Below are 17,000 nucleotides of genomic sequence, written 5' to 3'. Positions count from 1 at the left end.
CAAGGCCTGAAACAACTGCGGCTCACCTGCGGGAACGGGAAATGAAAATGGAGGAAGGTGGGAGTGACAGAGGGAGGAAGAATAAAAACGCTGAAAGACCAGAGGTGAAACTGAAATAAAAGGGAAGCAACAGCACCTTTCTAACACTTACTTCTTGAAATACAAGGTGAGTACCATTGTCTGTACAAAATCATTTATTCTTGGAAGATCTGGCTCTGAAAAGGCTCCAAAGTTAGAAGTACACATGTTGACAGCTGTGATCCATGAGGTAGTTCATCATGAGCTATGTGTATCAACATTTGAGGATTTTCTTTTGATAACATGAGCGACATAAAGGACAAATATGTCGCTCTCCCAAGGAAAACTCTTCAAATGCTTGAAGACAGGTATGATGAAACAAATGTGAACAAGAAAGCAGAACAGTCTGTCGTGAGAACTGACTGCTGTTACCAGAAGAGAGACAGGCAGGATGGACTGCAGGACTGAGTGGCATGATACAGATAGGACAGTCAAATATCTCTTGCCGAAATGCCTGAGTGAAAAAAAAAAAAAAAACAAACAAACCAACCTGTAGTGAAACAATGGAAGGTAAATGTATCAGCAATACACTAATTCAAATGTTCAAATTTTATAATTGTAATGTATTTTCAGAAACTATTAACGCTGATTCTCAGTTTTGTCTACAGCCTCTTTGGGCTCTTTCAGTGAGGAGAGACACTGCTGAGGAAAATCCCTCAACTGTAAAAACTTTTTAATATTTCGGATTTGGAACAGATGGACTGAAATTTAAGAAAACAGAAAAACATTCAATTGTGCTGAAAAGACTGCCATCCCTCCAAAGAGCATAAAAAATGCTTATAAATGCAAAACTACTTTAAAAGAAGCCAACCAACCTGCATCTGGATCTTCTCCCAGTCAGTTTCACTTAGTAATATTTCTTTTCCTTCCAACTGCTGAAACACATCTTGACTTGCAGCTATAGAAGAATCTATCTCAGAAAAAAATTCATCTAGGTTGATGTCGTAAGAACTCAACAGTCGATTACTGATCTGTTGAATCTGGAAAGAACATCAACTGCTGTTAGATTTGGAGTTACTTATAGGTAGTCCGTATATGGATAAATGGTGAGTGACTGGACAAGTGAGCCTGATTAGTGCATGATCTATGGAATCTTGTTCCAGTTTCAGCTGGTGTCCAGTGCTGATTTAGAGGTTAAAAGCATCAGGTCCCCAGACTCCACTGATAGACCATTATCCTTCAGAGAAAACACAGGATTTTCATCACTGAACTTTCCCAAGACGGATGTTCTGTTTTTAGCCCATATGGGCGCAGCACAGAGGGTACAGCTCTGTTAGCCAAGTTCTACACTTCAGTCTCTGAGCGGTGGTTACTTGATGGGAAACAAGAGCATCTGCTGTGGGGTTAGCTAAAGGCATGATAAGCAATGAGAGGAGCATCATCTTAGGTCTTGTCCGTGGCATAGACTTTTATGACCTGCTACCTTAAATATGTTTCTGCATATTGCAGTGTCCTGGTTTGAGGTAAAATAGAACCAATTTTGTTCAGTAACTTCGCTTCTTAGGTGGGCGTCTTCTAACTACTGAAATTAACTGCATATTGTGCAGACAGTGTTCACTCTCTCAGAGTGATAAGACCAATTGTTTATAGCTGATGCCCAGGCATGGTATGGGGAGAGGCTCCTGCTTATACTCATTGCTATAACCCCCAAGGGCAGCTGACTTTGTTATTTGCCATGTTGGAGGGTCGGAAGCGGAAAAGCGTAGTGGGGTACCACCTGCAGGGAGGAGCGGACAGGACAGGTGACCCAAAACTGACCAACAGGGTATTGCATCCCATCTGCCTCATGCTCAGTATAAAAGCTGAGGGATCAAAGGGTCAGCGCTCTTCCTTCAATGGCCGACGTCTGAGGAGGACTCTGTTCATCTGCCTGTGATCCTGATCCTGAATCCAGATCCAGAATCCAGTTCCCATCCGTCACTGAGTCCAGCCTGGGACTGCCCCAGTGCCAGCCGGTGACGTGATTGTCATCTCGGGAGCTTGATACAGTTTTGTATGTATTTCATTATTTCTTTTTATTTTATTACTAATGTTTCATTAAAGTAGTTTAGTTCCTTCGAAACTCATAAGTCTCTTTTTCCTCCTCTGCCTCCCTCTTTGAAGAGGGGTAGAGGGGAGCATCTGTTGGTCCTGTCTGGGGTCCCTCGGGTCCCCAGTGGTGGATTTAGCCTAAACCATGACATGCAGGTAGGCCTAAGCAATCTGGTCATCAGATCTGAAGATGCTCCCATCAGCAAAATAAATACCTAAAAGCAATGAATGCTTTTCTTAAACTTAAATCACCTCCTTGAGTGCAATCCCAACTCACTGTGGCCACTTCCTCTCATTGCTATTGTGGTATCTGAAAGTTCTCTAGGGAGCCACACAAGCCTTGGCCTCATCTTTCGTGACTCTGCTCGTAACTGCTTTCAGCAGGTTTGAGGAACACTTCAGTGGCTGTACGTGACCACACAACATGCGCCTTCATCTCTATGCATCTCCTGTGACTGAAACCTCGATAGGAAAACAGCGAGGTGGCAGAAGGGCTGTTGTCAAGGTCGGACAGCCTGATGCTACCAGAATACTTTCCTGCCGTTTCATTTAACTTTTTTTTTTTTTTTGGATAGCTTTTCTGTACCAGGACATGTGCTCCCTGACAACTGCTAAAGTGACCCTTCATAGCATATATCAGAATATTCAAAGTGAACTTTTCTAGTAATCAAGAGACCAAAGCCCGCAAAAACTATCTGAAAAGCTCACTTAAAATTCTAAGACTTCATTTGAACTTTGAATTTCCTAAATTTCCTTATAAAACTATGAAAAAAACCCCAAACAGTTAATTAAAAAAAGTCCATATAATGTGCAAGTATGAAAGTGTCTTCCAGTGAAACACGTAATGTTTCTCAATAAAGACTTTAGAGACAAACATTATAAGCATCCTGGTAAGGGAAATGGTGAAAGCCATTAAGTAAGGCAAGTTGTTTGCTTCTTGACATTAGATTTGATCCTGTGTATTTTTTTTTAATTTTATGGTCTGATCCACTGCTAACTGAGACCAATTATGACTTACTCTATTTCCAAATGATCCCTACACAAAGGATGGATCCATCTGTCAGTACAAATCAGATTTAGTTACCGTGTTAGTTAATGCTGATGTATCAACTCAACAAAACTTAAGAAAAAGAAGAAACAAATTCCCCCGAGACCCCTTCTATAGCATGTGTATTTACATGGCAACGTGCTAGGAAAAGCAGCAGCCCCTTCTGTATTCTGTGAGAGAATTCTATGTCCAGCAAAGAGCAGATGGGTAATCTTGTGCTCCCCTCGTGACTGTTCACTGACAAGAAAGAAGAAAATCTGATTCTCTCCCACGCAGACATGCACACTGACCTTCCCTGGTATGTGTAAAACAAAAAACAAACAAACAAGAATCCCACCACAGGCCTCCTTCAATATTTACACTTTGTGGTCTCCAAACAATCCCAAACGATGACACTGTGGGCTTCCTGAATGAGACATGAAATACTGCTGCACTACACTTTAATCAGGTTCTATCTTTAATATTTTAATGTGATTACGTATTTCATTAAGCAGTAACAGTACTAGTGAGTTTTATCTGAAGCATTGTTACCTAGGTTCTAGAACTGAAGCTACTCCACATTGCAATTTTAACTTCTCTTAAAAATCTCTAAAAACTTCTCATTTTAAAATCTAACTTCAGGAAGAATAGGGTAAGATTACACCTAAACCTTATCTAATTAATGGTTTCTGTTCAACAGCAAGAAAACGTTGATCCATTTGAAAACACTTTTGGTCCTGATTTTTTCTGGGTCTTCATTTACATTAGTATCAAACTTGAACATACCTGAACTGTTTTCATAAGGAAGCTGGGGGATGTAATAGAAAGCTAGAGCAGCTGCGACAATGCTTTCTAATAGGCTCTCAGGACCCAAAATTAGAGGTAAAGCAACCATATTTTAATTCTTCCTTTATCCAGTGCCTATTTCTGTGAAGGTGAGAGCAACACAGCCAATACGTGGTCAGCTCCAGGACTTGGCCTGTCTTTGTGGCTGCTGAGGCAAGCTAACCAGCGAGGAGAGCTGAAGCTGAAAGGAGGGCAGAGAGGGGCCCGGGTTGCTCTAAGCCAGCAGTGCCCCCTTTCTGTCTCTGCCTCCGCCGCTTGCTCCTTTCTCCCTCAGCAGGGAGAAGCCCTCCGTTTCTTCCCTCAGCTTGCACTTGTGTTTCTCTTCTCCATTTCACTAAGTGATCCTGAAAGTCCTTTTATGAACCTCCTTGAGCAGAAGCTGTAAAAATAAAGAGAGGAGAACTCTTCTCCTGCCTGACACAGTGATCTATTAAGTTCCCCTGCTGCTAAGATACTATCTACTTTGAGCTACTCCTGTATTTTCTGCAGTATGACCTGACCCAACCCATATCCATCAATCAGCAAATAATGTCTAAGGTTGGGAAGAAAAAAAAAGTGTAACTGAAATTTAACTGAAAACTTTTGCTAACTGGCAAATCAGTTCGAACTACCAATAAGAACAGAAATAAGCATTTTGTATAATTTGTTAGTGTTAAACATGTTCTAGGATTTAACATTTAAATCCTGTTGTGTTTTAATGCATAGTACCGAATAACCTTTTTTTCCTAGAACAACTGAAACTGATTAATTGAATTTATTTCTGAAAACACCATACCTCTATGCGTATGTCTGCGACTTCTTAAAACTTGAATAGAATGGCACAAACTGATTATTTGAAATACTCTATTGGTATGCAAAACTAAATCAGTCATCTGTACAGCAGCACAAGGCTATGATAAAATAAAACGATGAAACAAAGCACCGAGGTGAACTTTGTCCACAGGGAAGCCTTTTTAAGTGATCCAATGTCAGCAAATTGCTTACTAATGTGTTGACTTATGGCAACCCTCAAAAGTAAAATGAAAAGGCTGGAATTTACAGCGTATCAATGAATCAGTTGATAAGCTTTTACTGGTTTAATATCCTCCTAGTTTTGCTGCTTGGAGCCACTTCAAGTTAGCAACAGAATGTTTACCATCTCCGTGTGATAAAGGAAGTCAAATGACTAAACAAATTCCAGGACCATTATACTGTTTGGTGAGATTTAAATTAAAATCGTTGTGAGAAATCATGTGGAGGGGGGAGGAAGAAACTAGTCGACTACATCATCGCACAATGACTTACCTTGCTTCCTAAACAATGGCAAGATTTTTAGCAAAGCTGGAGATAATGCAATGCATTTGAAAAGATTTAATTGCACCAATAAAAGACTATACCACAATGAAACGACATACAGAAGTGACATTTATAGGTGAGATCAAAGAAAGTCACTACCTAACATGCTGAAGCAACACACTGCTTTCTGTGTATAGTAGTGCTAAAAAGTAGCCTACTTGGGTTTCAGTGACCTGTCTTATCTCCTTTGATCTAGATTATTAAAAATTTTAATGATAGGTGTAATAAGGGCTACTGTAGCACCCTGAACAAGTGATATGTGTCCTTCCTAGTACTAATATTTCAGATCTTATTTTTTATTTTGTGATATTTATTTAAGTGTATGAAACTTGCTGTTTAACCTTTGTGATCCTTTCAGAGGAGGTAGGGTTATTAAAAATCAGGGTGTTTTTTTTTTTTTCAATTGTGATGCCATTTGATTATGCTAATATTTGGGGAGTGACATTTTAAAAGCACAGCACAAGTTTGAGAGGCAAAATTTATTTTAGAAAAGCTTTTTAGCATCTGCAAATGGATAGCTCCTTGTGAAAAATTTCTTTAGTGTTCTCACTAACCAACACTTAAAAATTAAAACACTTAAAAGAGCAAACAGCAGGAAAACTCATCTAAAATTCCCACTTGAAAGCCACTAAGAAAAATAAATATGTATCCTTTAATCACAATTGGTACTGAATTAATTTAAACCTGGCTAATCCATACCAGACTTCATAAATTCATTTTTAACAGAAGGTGAAAAAGTAGTGCCCATTTTGTTCCCTGCAAAATCCTGTAGTGTTACATATGAGAATGATTTCCTAATGATGTGGACTGTGTATGGCAACTATCTTAAATGAAGACTTTCCCATGGCCTATAATCATGTGATGAAACACGTGCAGTCTACCAGGTTGTTTCTCCCTAAAATAAGTATCTGAGATAGGGGCCCTAAAAGCTCATTAGCATTGTAGTTAGCTTGGTAGACTGCTATCCTGTAGCCATCTATAGTTTGGTGAGAGAAATTTTAACAAATTACACTCAGCTGCAACTTTCAGCACATTTGGAAGCTTTCTTCAACTTCCCTTTACTGAGACCCTGTGTATAGCTAAGCATGGCTATAAGCCCACAGAAAATTGATAACCGTATTGGAAAAGAAGCATACGACGGTTTCGCCAGTCTTCCATGCAGAAAAAGCTAAGTGTTTCTGTTGTGTGTTCTCATCATGCTACTTGAGGACAGTCACAATCCACCGAAGGATTCACTTCTTCCAAACTTAAGTGTTTCAGCACTTTCAAGTGTAACATTAGCTTTCTTCAGTTACCTCCATGTTCATTTTCTCTGTTACAGGGAAGGACTTTGCATAGATTGCAAAGGTAGCATAGCAACCGGCAAGCTGTCTCAGTGTTATAGCTGAGAACAGCCTTTCCTTTCTCTCCCCTGCCACTGTTGCCACACAAGCAGAACAGTGGTACCAGTTTTGTTGCAACAGTCTGCCAGATCACCTCTAGGGTACCAATCTCACTATCATACATAAAGGTATAAGATAGCAAGAGAGGGTCTTTGCCTCCAAAGCTCTCCTCCAACAGGATACAACCAAGTAAGCATAACAAATGACAGCAACAAGCCTTTTTCTGCAAGCACTCTTCTGTTTCACTAAAGCAGTGATTTAAAAAAAACCAAACCCAAACAACTGATTTAAGAATTTTTTTTTAACCTACCACTGATTTAGCTTGCAACCTGGGTGAGAGTATTTTCCAAGTTGCACACAGTAGCTACATTTAAATGAGTGTCTTGCGTGGCTTTGTTAATCCCCGTTAACCAGCCTGTTTGGTAATCTGGACTGGAAGATGACATCTCTCGCTCCCTGAGAGACGGTTTGGTAATTGCCGAGGATGTGTCAGAGCAGTTTTTGTTACTGAAAAGCTGAGCTGGGCTGGCTGTTACTAAACCGAGGGAAGACTGGAAGTTGGCAAAGGAGGACTTGAGGGTTACACAGGGACTCTGCAGCAGCTGTGTGCTTAAAAGCAAGCAGGGTCATTGCAAAATGCTTGCACCCGATTTGGCCTCATTTGTATGGGGTCAGGACCCTAATTTATTACAGTCTGACTTGCATCTGAGCAGAAGTTAGAGAAGGGCAAAGCTATGGAATGGAATGAAACCTTTCAGTTCCGTATGCAGTGAGGGAACAATGGCAGTGAGAAGTTATGATTGTTTATGGATTTATTTGTTTCTCCCCTTACTATACCCCTTTCATATAATTCTATAGGGAAACAGATTACTGGGATTTATCAAAAAGAGAAGGGAAATACAGAGCCTCACAAAAACCCCACTATTTGGTAGGCCAACAAAGGCAGGCCTTAAAATTAAATATTTAAATTATTTTCCTTACTTCTACATTGTAAAGATGATGGAATGAACAGACTAACAAAACAACTGTCTCCAGTGCTGCCTGCTTGGTATGAATAAGAAGGAATAAGCAAAGAGGTAGAGAGCTGATATTCAGGAGTTTTGATTTAAGGGAGCTGAACCAGAACAAATAAACAGATCGAAGAAGCGAATGCAACATACCTTTTTCTCAAAAAACTGCTTTCTTAATTTGCTGTCTTTAGGAGGCACTGTTCTTCTCAAGTTTTTATACCATTTTCTAACGATATATCCCCTCCAGGAAGCTTGAATTCTGTAAGATACAATTTTACTCAAGAAGAGGAAACTCGAATTTATATAATTTTACTATTTATAAAAATTAATTATTTTATGCATTTCTTTTTAAACTTTGACTTTTGTAGTGCATTCATTCTGTCTAGTTTTTTATTATATTAAAGTGTTAACACATTTGGAACAATATTTAGAAATAAATATTGTCCAGTGACAACAACTGTAGCAGGAGCAAGGCTTACCTAATAGCGCACTTTATTTTAAACAAGCGAGCCCCATCATATATTACTCTGGTGTGATACTGCTCTTTTCTACATATAGGACAAGACTTTTTACCTGTAAATTTTTCAAAGGTTTTCAGGCATGCCTGAAAAAAATAATTGCAATTACTTACAATATATTTCATATCATTGGAACAGATGAAACAGGATAGACTACAGAATGTAAAAACAGTTTATTCATCAATGCATGAACAGTATACAAGATGAGTATTTTATAATTAAAATGTTAAGAGAATTTTGTAAATATCCATATATTCACATGAAATGTCATGAATTAAACTATTCCTGCTTAGTATACAAACTTATAGCTCAGTTACAAACTATGTTTTCCCATATGGTTTCAAAAAGGGTAATAAAATGGAATAGAGTGCCTCATCATAAAATAGCCTTCAATTATATTTCTTAATATAAAAATCTGGAATCAAAATTACTTTCCAGGATGATTACATTTATTTCATTAAGACAGTCACTTAAGTAGTTTAATTAAAATACTTGTGTATTATGTGCTTGCATAGTTATATAAAAATGTACTCACTTTATGGAATACATGGGAACATGAAAGCAGCACCTGTTTTTCAAAGGAAAAAAAAAACAACAAAACCAACCTAACTTTAAACCGTTCTAAAAGCTGAGGAGTAAAAAATGCTGACAAGAAAAATTCTGACTGCCTTAAAGGTCATCAGTTGCTTTTTGTTACTACTGCAGTCTTTACGGTGAAAATAAAACTAGTCGTCTACAGAAATTACTTAACATATTACATCTTAAACCAACATGTGAATTTTGTACTAAAAACACATGGAGTGGCAGAAAGCAAGGAATGCCGACTGCTATTGACTGGAGGAAAAGATTATAAAACAAGTACTTAAAATGAAAGCTGATGGAATTTTTTTCCCTTTTCCCTGCAGAGACGTTTAATTTCAAGAAGTGATATACATCAAATGCAGCATTTCACACATACAAAAAAAAAACAAAAGAGAAAGCATGTTCACAGGCTACAAGAAAACTTCACCTTTATCTGACCTAAATTCCCACCAAATGCTGATGATCTCCATCCTGACAAAAGATAGAGAGTTGGACAAAAAAGGCAGTTGGCTCTTAGAGGAAGGAAAAACTGGGAAAGGAGTGAAAACCAGAACAAGTAGTGTGCACTATTGAGCTAGCAAACACAAAAGGATTAATGGCTAGCAGCCAGCTGAAGGGAAAGCTTTCAGATACAGTGGCTTTTTTCCCTTGAGGGAGGAAAGCTAACGAAACACTGAGGACAAAAAGAATTCCAGAGGCATTTCCCTTTTTGTGCCAAATCTAAAGTAACCTTTTTAATGAGTGCTGTCTTTTGCTCTCTCTCGTCAAGCTTTAGACTTTCAGGGTAGCCAGAAATTGGCACAGTGGTCTTTTGCCAGATCCATCCCACCTGTCTGTGGACAATTGTACACCTTCAGTTAAGGTTGCTGTAAAAGGAACCAAAAGCCCTGTACGTAAGGTTATTGAAAGACCTTGATTCACATCACAAACTTGGCTGTAAAAAGTCTTCAAGAAAAAATAAAAGAGGGAACAGGCAGAAAAAAAACCCCATAAAATGTGGAAAAAAACTTGCAAGCAGTTGGGATAATTCTTCTAATTACCATCATCACTTCTCTGAAGCAGCCCTCCTCTTCAATCAGTCACTTGTCCCTTTTGCTTAACATTTTCAAGATGATAGATAACAGAAGCTAATAAAGCATGATGTATTTATGCTTATGTTACACACATGCATTGAATAAAGCCATCAAGGTAAAATGCAAGCATTTCTTCTGCTAACCTAAGGAAGCAACTGACTGGTATTAAGAGCACACCTACTTCCATTTTCCAAATAGAAATAACTATTGAACTAAACTGCAAAGTAACAAAACTTGGGAGAAAATGAAGTATATCTTAAATTTTATAACTAGTGAATCTTTACTATTCTGATGAATGAAGTCTAGGATCATATCTAACAGGAGTTTAAATGAAGCAACAAATAGCCTATACCTGCTTTGCAAGAACAGATTAAAAGGCTGATTACCTTCTCCTCTGTCATAACTTCACAAGTCAAAAAACACTACCAATCTTTCTCTACCACATCATGTCCAAAATACTTTCAGAGTTCGCCACTGATAGTTGGGTCCAGCTATTAAATGCTAAACGGTGTCTTAAAGTAGAATCTTTCGTTTCTTTGCTTTCTTCCTCCAGGTCATGATTTTTAGCAGTAACTCTGGAAATTTTTTTTTAAATACAATTGTGTAGTCCACACAATTATACAGTTATACATGTACCTGAGGCTGAAGTGCAAATTCTTCTCTGCATATTGCACAAGGCTGTGTGGAGTCTCCATGCTGTATGGATCTCTGCTTTATTTTTACCCATTCTTCAGCAGTTAGTGGCAAGGAAGGAGGCTCAACTAGGCCTAATTTCTGAGCTGTAGACAATAACAACAACAAATCACTGAATAAAACCCATTGGCAGATGCAGACAATGGATTTTCTTCATGTGAAGGTCATTGACGATGCACTTATTTAAAAATACTTTATACGGGTACTTCATATAAATCTATCATCAGACAAACCACTGGCAGGCAATGTACTTAATATTAGTTAACTATTCAGTAATTGTCAGAACCTCTTTTACATACAGGAAATATCAAATGTAAACTTTTATTTGCCAAGTAATTTGATACCTTTCCACAGCCATTACAATGGGGAATATTAATTAGACAATGTAACTGCACAATAATGTAATTTTGTTTGTACAAACAAAATCTCTGTTAGAATTATTTTGTGAAGGTTTCTTCAACATTACATTTTTGTATTCTCAAAAATAAAAATGAACAAAGTCATATAATAAAAAACTGTTACTGGTGCAAAATGCTGAAGTGTAATGAGACTGTGACAGATGCAAGAAAAATAAAGAACATAAAGAAACAAAGAGATGGTTACAAGATACCAGTGACAGCGTCACTTTGATAGCTAAGATTGTTGATCTCAAATGATAACTGGGAGGTGCCTTGCTGCATGTCCATGTGAAATCTCTGCCTTCTCAAAGAAGCAATCAGTGACAATACTTACAATATTCCCCCCGCCCCCACAAATGGCAGATAGAGTCCAGTGTCAGTATCTCAGTAGTAAAAAAGAGATGGTATCTCAACGGTATTTGCTAAAATCAGAAAGGAGGAGGGACATGCAATAGTTAGAATGCAAGGTAATGACACCTAGATGAGAGTTTTAGTTCTACATGGGAATGAAAAGGTTAACTCTTTCATTCAGACCAAAATCTTTGCATAAACCGGACATTAATAAGCGCACTTATTTGTCCCGTATAAGCTTTCAAACCGCCATCAGACAGACTGTGTATCCAAACACATTATACTAGTAAGTCATGAAGAGAAGGAATCCTAACAAACCAAAGAATGGGGTTTTGGTGATCCATTTGCTCAAGTATCTGATTATTCTAGCATAGGAGTTGTTAATTTTTGAGACAAAGTTCTGCTCCTGAGCTCATCCATCTATAGATGTATATCATTAATCTCTTAAATTTAAATTTGCACAAAAATGTCTTTCATCTTTTTAAAGAACTTTTGTGAGGTACTAAAGGAATTAGAAGGAATACTTTCTTCCCTTTAGTTGAACTATCTGCCTAACCTACTTCCTTGTGAGCTTAAGACATCCTTCAAACGTAAACCAATTTGATTCAGTATCTTAGAACAAGATGACTTTGAGATTTCAAGCTGGGTCAGTGTATGCTTTTGGAACAACGTGGAAAGTGCTCTTTCTATGTATGGTTTGGTTCCTATATACCCCACCCTGTTACTTTTGTTACCCTTGTAAAGGTATCAAGTCAAAGCTAAGCAATGCATGTTTCAAAAGAAAATTTGAATCAGTGAATGCCGTAGATTACATCGGTGGTCATATATGAATTGTCTTAGAGGCACGCTGTTTCAGTTCCTGGACAACTCATACCCAGACACAAATACAGCACCTCCACACCTGTGGGAACTTACAGCTCTGCCTGCAGGCTATGGGCTAGAATTCAAACCACTCCGTGTCAAGCAGCAAAGTGCATATATATGTATCTACAGCACTGTTATTTCAGAATGTAATATACACACTGTATTAATATAAAATAGTGTTGTCTATCGATTTTGGTGCAGTAAAATGCTTTTATCTGGTGCTCTTGATGGTGAAAAATATCATGAGGTTTACCAGAAATATCAAGGATCCTGCAAACTTTTTAGAGTCTTAAAACTATTTCAGAACATATACTGTGCTTATAGCTTATGCATGAATTACTGAAACTGGTGTCTGAGAGATAAGGAGGTTTTCCTAGGCAGGAGTGCCTTCCCTCTTGACTATTCAACTCTTGAAGAGCATATATTGCACAGAACAGTGTTTCTGTTACAAAAGAAGAATCAAATTATAAAACACACGATAAAAGTTTCAGTACAAACATATATCAAGTTTGATCTGACAGTAATACCCATGAGTATCAGTGAATGAGCAAGGAAACAAGATCCCATTCTGATAGTCCAATATACACAAGTGATGGTCTTTATGATGAGAAAATCTCGATACACAGGGGGAGAACAAGATAGCAAACCAGTCACAGCATGAAAGGCAGTATCACAACATAAAAAATGCCTACCCTTGATTTTCTTCCAAGCACTGTGGTCAGAGACCATTTTAAGGAAGACAATGTGATGGCTTTGTGGAAAGCCTTTTGTATACCCCCAGGGTACAAAAAAATGCTTATTTAAAACTTTCTCAAATGGATGATTAAAGCTGCCAAATAGGAATAGATTGGCAGCAAAACCTAACTTCTAAATAATATAAACCAGATGGGATATTTGTGAGGGACAGGTTGTACAGGTGTTTAGAAGGAAAGCTTTTATACAACATAGCTGATGAAGGAAAACTGGCAGCAGGACACACAACAGGGATATGTGGTTGAAGCAAAAGGCTCTATGAAGATATTCTCAAAGCAGCACTTTGAATAAATACAAGCAATGAAAGCCTACATCTATAACAGCTCAAGACATCCAAGTTTCATCCTTATGCGTCAAGTTTACAAGCCCAACCCATTTACTGGCACATCCATTTACAACCAAGTTATTTATCCTAAAATGAACATTAGCAAAGTGATTACATACATTAGCCTTTAAACTATTACTATTTGATTTTAGTACTCAAGTCCCTATTGAGAAAAACTTAGAGATAGAGGCCTGTGAGATTTTGTTTGATTACCTACAAACTCAAGAAGAAAAAGTTGCATTAAATTATGTTTTCAAGGTTGTTTCACAGCTGTAAGTTTTAAACCACACAACTCTCATTAAGAAGAGAAAGCTTGACACAAGCATTTTAAAATAATTTAAGACTATAGGTGAAAATACTAATAAACAAAACCCAGGAACAATTGCAATTTTAAAAAAATCTTTCAGCACATTCTTTCAAATCACTTGCCCAAGCATTCACATGGGATGTTTCAGTCAATGTTGTGATTTAAAGAGAAAATACTTTGTCTTTCTTATAATTACAGAGAACATGCTCACACTTGGGCTGCATTTTTTCACCACAACCTTCAGCTTCCATAATCACTCATTATTTATATTTGTGTTAACCCCAGTACCTCTCTGCTGTTTTCCCCCCTCCACTATCCTCTCTTCTTTCAAATTCCTCTTCAAAACGAACCAAAGAAAATACCCTCCCATCTTTAGAACTATAACCATATAAACATAGTAATAATCACCTTGCCTTACTACCTTTGTCCGATCACTTGTTACACTCACTTGTGTATTATCTTAAGTTACCCTCTTAACCTTCAGCTGATTCCAAGAGGCAGATGCCTGTGCTTGTACAGAGCCTCATTGATTTACATGGGTCTCTTTAGAGCCGGGACTCCTGTGACAGTTACTATAGCAAAGGCAACATGATCTTCAGAGAGGCCTAAGGGCATTTTTATGAAAAACAGTAAATAAAACAATTATTAATGATGATGAAAGTTTATTATGCTTAAAACTGCAAACTGTTGAGCCGGAAGGTCCTTGAAGAAAAGCCTAATCAAGACAACTAAAAGGACAGAGAAAAGAAGGTGTTCATGGCAAGAATACCGTAGAAACTTTTAGAAAAGGGAAATACAAGACTGAAACTGATAGGTGGGAAGCACATAGGCGGGAACCAGACTCCTGGTCTGATAAGATGCTCCCTGGCTTTGTTTTTTTAAGCACTATTGTCTGTTGCTGCTGTACAACTGTATTATTATAATACTATTTAAAAGTGAGTTTTCTCACCAGGCATCATTCCAAGCCCTCACATCTGTGACTTTTATCTTGTTGCATGTTTGCTTCTAAATTTGAAAAAGGTATTTAACTACAGGTGTTAATTCTTCTCAGGTTTAGCCTCAGGACCATTGTAAAACCAAACCTTTTTAACTTTGAGTAAAGGTGGGTATATATTAACAAAGAATACATTTAATGCGGCACTAATAAATGTCTCTTTACTGAATAAGGAATAAAACAAACCGTTTCAAATAGGCTTTAAAAAAAATCTTAATACCAAAACATTCCCCCAAATAAATACAGTATCTAAATCACTGATGTTTGCTTGAGAATATAAGGTAAAGAAAGTTATGACAGTCAATACACAAAACACATTATAAAAATGTAAAAGACGTCTCACCTCTTCATGAAGAATTCTTCTTCATCAAGATACACTAGCTTCTTCATTTTTACCTTCATTGTCACAAGAATATTTTTAATACATTTCAGATATGAAAAGATGCTTTCAAGTCACTGATGGAAATTCCATTGTTTAAATGACTGTTTACCTGACGCTATAAACTGCTGAATTTTTACAAATTTTAAAACAAGATTTTATGCTGTTTGGCATTAACTTATTGAGCAGAAAGCTTCTTCATTTTAGTTTATTTTAAATAAAAACAAAAATCTACAAATCAGAATATAATGGTTTACCTAATGTTAGCTGTGGAGGACTGGGATCAAGAACATACTCCTTTTCTGCATCTTCCTTATTTTTGTGGTGAATGCTCTTTTTTCTTAGTCCAGTATCTACTACTGCTCTGACCATTTCTTTGCTCACAGGTTTGTAAATGTTCTTGATATTCCTTGTCCTTGACTTAAAAGGATCTGCTAACGAAAGATCCTGAAGCTGATGACTGTGTATTATATGATCCTGTAATGCAACTGCAGAAACTGCTATCGTCTGTCGTTTGGAGGAGCGGCCCTAAAAAGAAAAAAAAAGTGAATAATTATTGTTATAAATTATTTTAAAACATATAATTTATGCTAAATTAAAAGAAATTCTGCTCTTAGCCAATGTTTTTGACTTGTCAAAGGCTTTTATACACATGCAACTCCCATACTTGAAGCCTAACATACAATTACCATAATATGAAATTTAAGATTAATGTTTCTGACACATCCTAGGTTTAACTTATAAAAAGTCAAATGAAATCTTTGATTTATCATTTATATTAAATAAAATAGCAGTAATTTTAAAGTTTTAATTACTGAACCCATAATTATTATATGCAATAAACTCATTATGGACTATAAAAGTTTGGCATGCCCAAACATATTTTTACTTCAATATAACTAAAAACAATCCCAAAGGCTAACCTTGCCTTCCAGAACACTGACTATAAACAAGAATATATTATTTTTATACAGGGAATGGGATTATCTGTCTATTCCTCCATTTCTCCACACCCTTCTGCCTTCTTTTAAAAGATGTGAAATCATACCTTGTAAAAATCACGATGCTCCATTGCTAATCTTTAGCTGATTTTACAACAGTCGAGTGGCTCTGCAAACAGACATGTACAAGAACTTGCATATTTCTCAGCAAACAGCCTCACTGATAGCAGAAGAGAAACCTACAATTTCACTCGTTTTCTCCTAGGCCTACCATCAGAGACAGCTACACATGTATTCCAGGCACAGAAGTTACCTCTGGATCTGTAAACCACCAACTGTGCCTCATCCCACGCTCAGTGGACTGCCCACATCATACACTGAATAGCTTCAAAACGAACGGCGGTAATCACAAATTTCAAGCTGAACCGTGGAAAAAATATGGCTGTAGAAACAAACCCCACTGAACTATTCTACCAGATTACTTTATCGTAGACGAGGAAGCCTGTGATACAGAGAGCATGGATGACGACAGCCACCCCTGGGGGGGGTGAAGTTGCTCCGCTGCAACCTCAGCACCCACACCGGTACAGTGGGGAAACCTGCGACATGGCGGGGTAGCGGGGAGGAGGCTGGTGGAGGGTGAGGTGACACCCTGTAACGCTGGCTGTGGCACACGGGAGACACTGCTTACAACCTCTGTCCAGCGCACAGTTGTTCCTCTTTATACCTCAGCCAGGCGTGTGCTCCCCGCGTTAGGCCGCTAGCCTGCTTCCACCACTGGGTGACCAACGCGGCACCGCTGTCACCGCTACCGTGTGGTCACCTCACACGGGGCAGCGCTGTCCCCGGGCAGGACGAGGGCGTCGCGCCCTACCAGCCAGGCCACCTCACGGCCACCACCGCCCCTGCTCTACGCCTCGCACCTGCCCTCCGCCCCTGGCCTTGTTGCTCTGTTTTACCTCTTGCACCTTTTTTCCACCTCACAGCCCTCGCCCCCGCGCCTGACCGCGGCCTCCTCCGCCCCCGGGGCCCACTGCCTCCACGCTTCCCGCGGCACCCGGGGCCCCGTTGCCAGGCAACGCCGTTCCCCGGCCTGGCGGCGGCGGGCGGAAC

General features: G+C 38.4%; 1 protein-coding gene across 1 annotated transcript; it reads right to left on the bottom strand.

Annotated features, from left to right (window-relative positions):
* Positions 1 to 292: 292 nt before the first annotated feature.
* On the bottom strand, positions 293 to 16,018 carry RNF32 (ring finger protein 32; the record flags this gene model as incomplete). The annotated part of the gene is made up of 7 exons (XM_082479712.1): positions 293 to 532; positions 894 to 1,058; positions 7,860 to 7,968; positions 8,189 to 8,313; positions 10,519 to 10,661; positions 15,204 to 15,474; positions 15,995 to 16,018. 7 exons carry the CDS (start codon positions 16,016 to 16,018, stop codon positions 293 to 295), a joined length of 1,077 nt encoding a protein of 358 aa, XP_082335838.1.
* Positions 16,019 to 17,000: the final 982 nt, after the last annotated feature.

Source organism: Vanellus vanellus, assembly GCF_965231255.1.
Source record: "Vanellus vanellus genome assembly, chromosome: 2".
Lineage (NCBI taxonomy): Eukaryota > Metazoa > Chordata > Aves > Charadriiformes > Charadriidae > Vanellus > Vanellus vanellus.
This window is presented reverse-complemented; position numbering and strand designations above follow the sequence as displayed.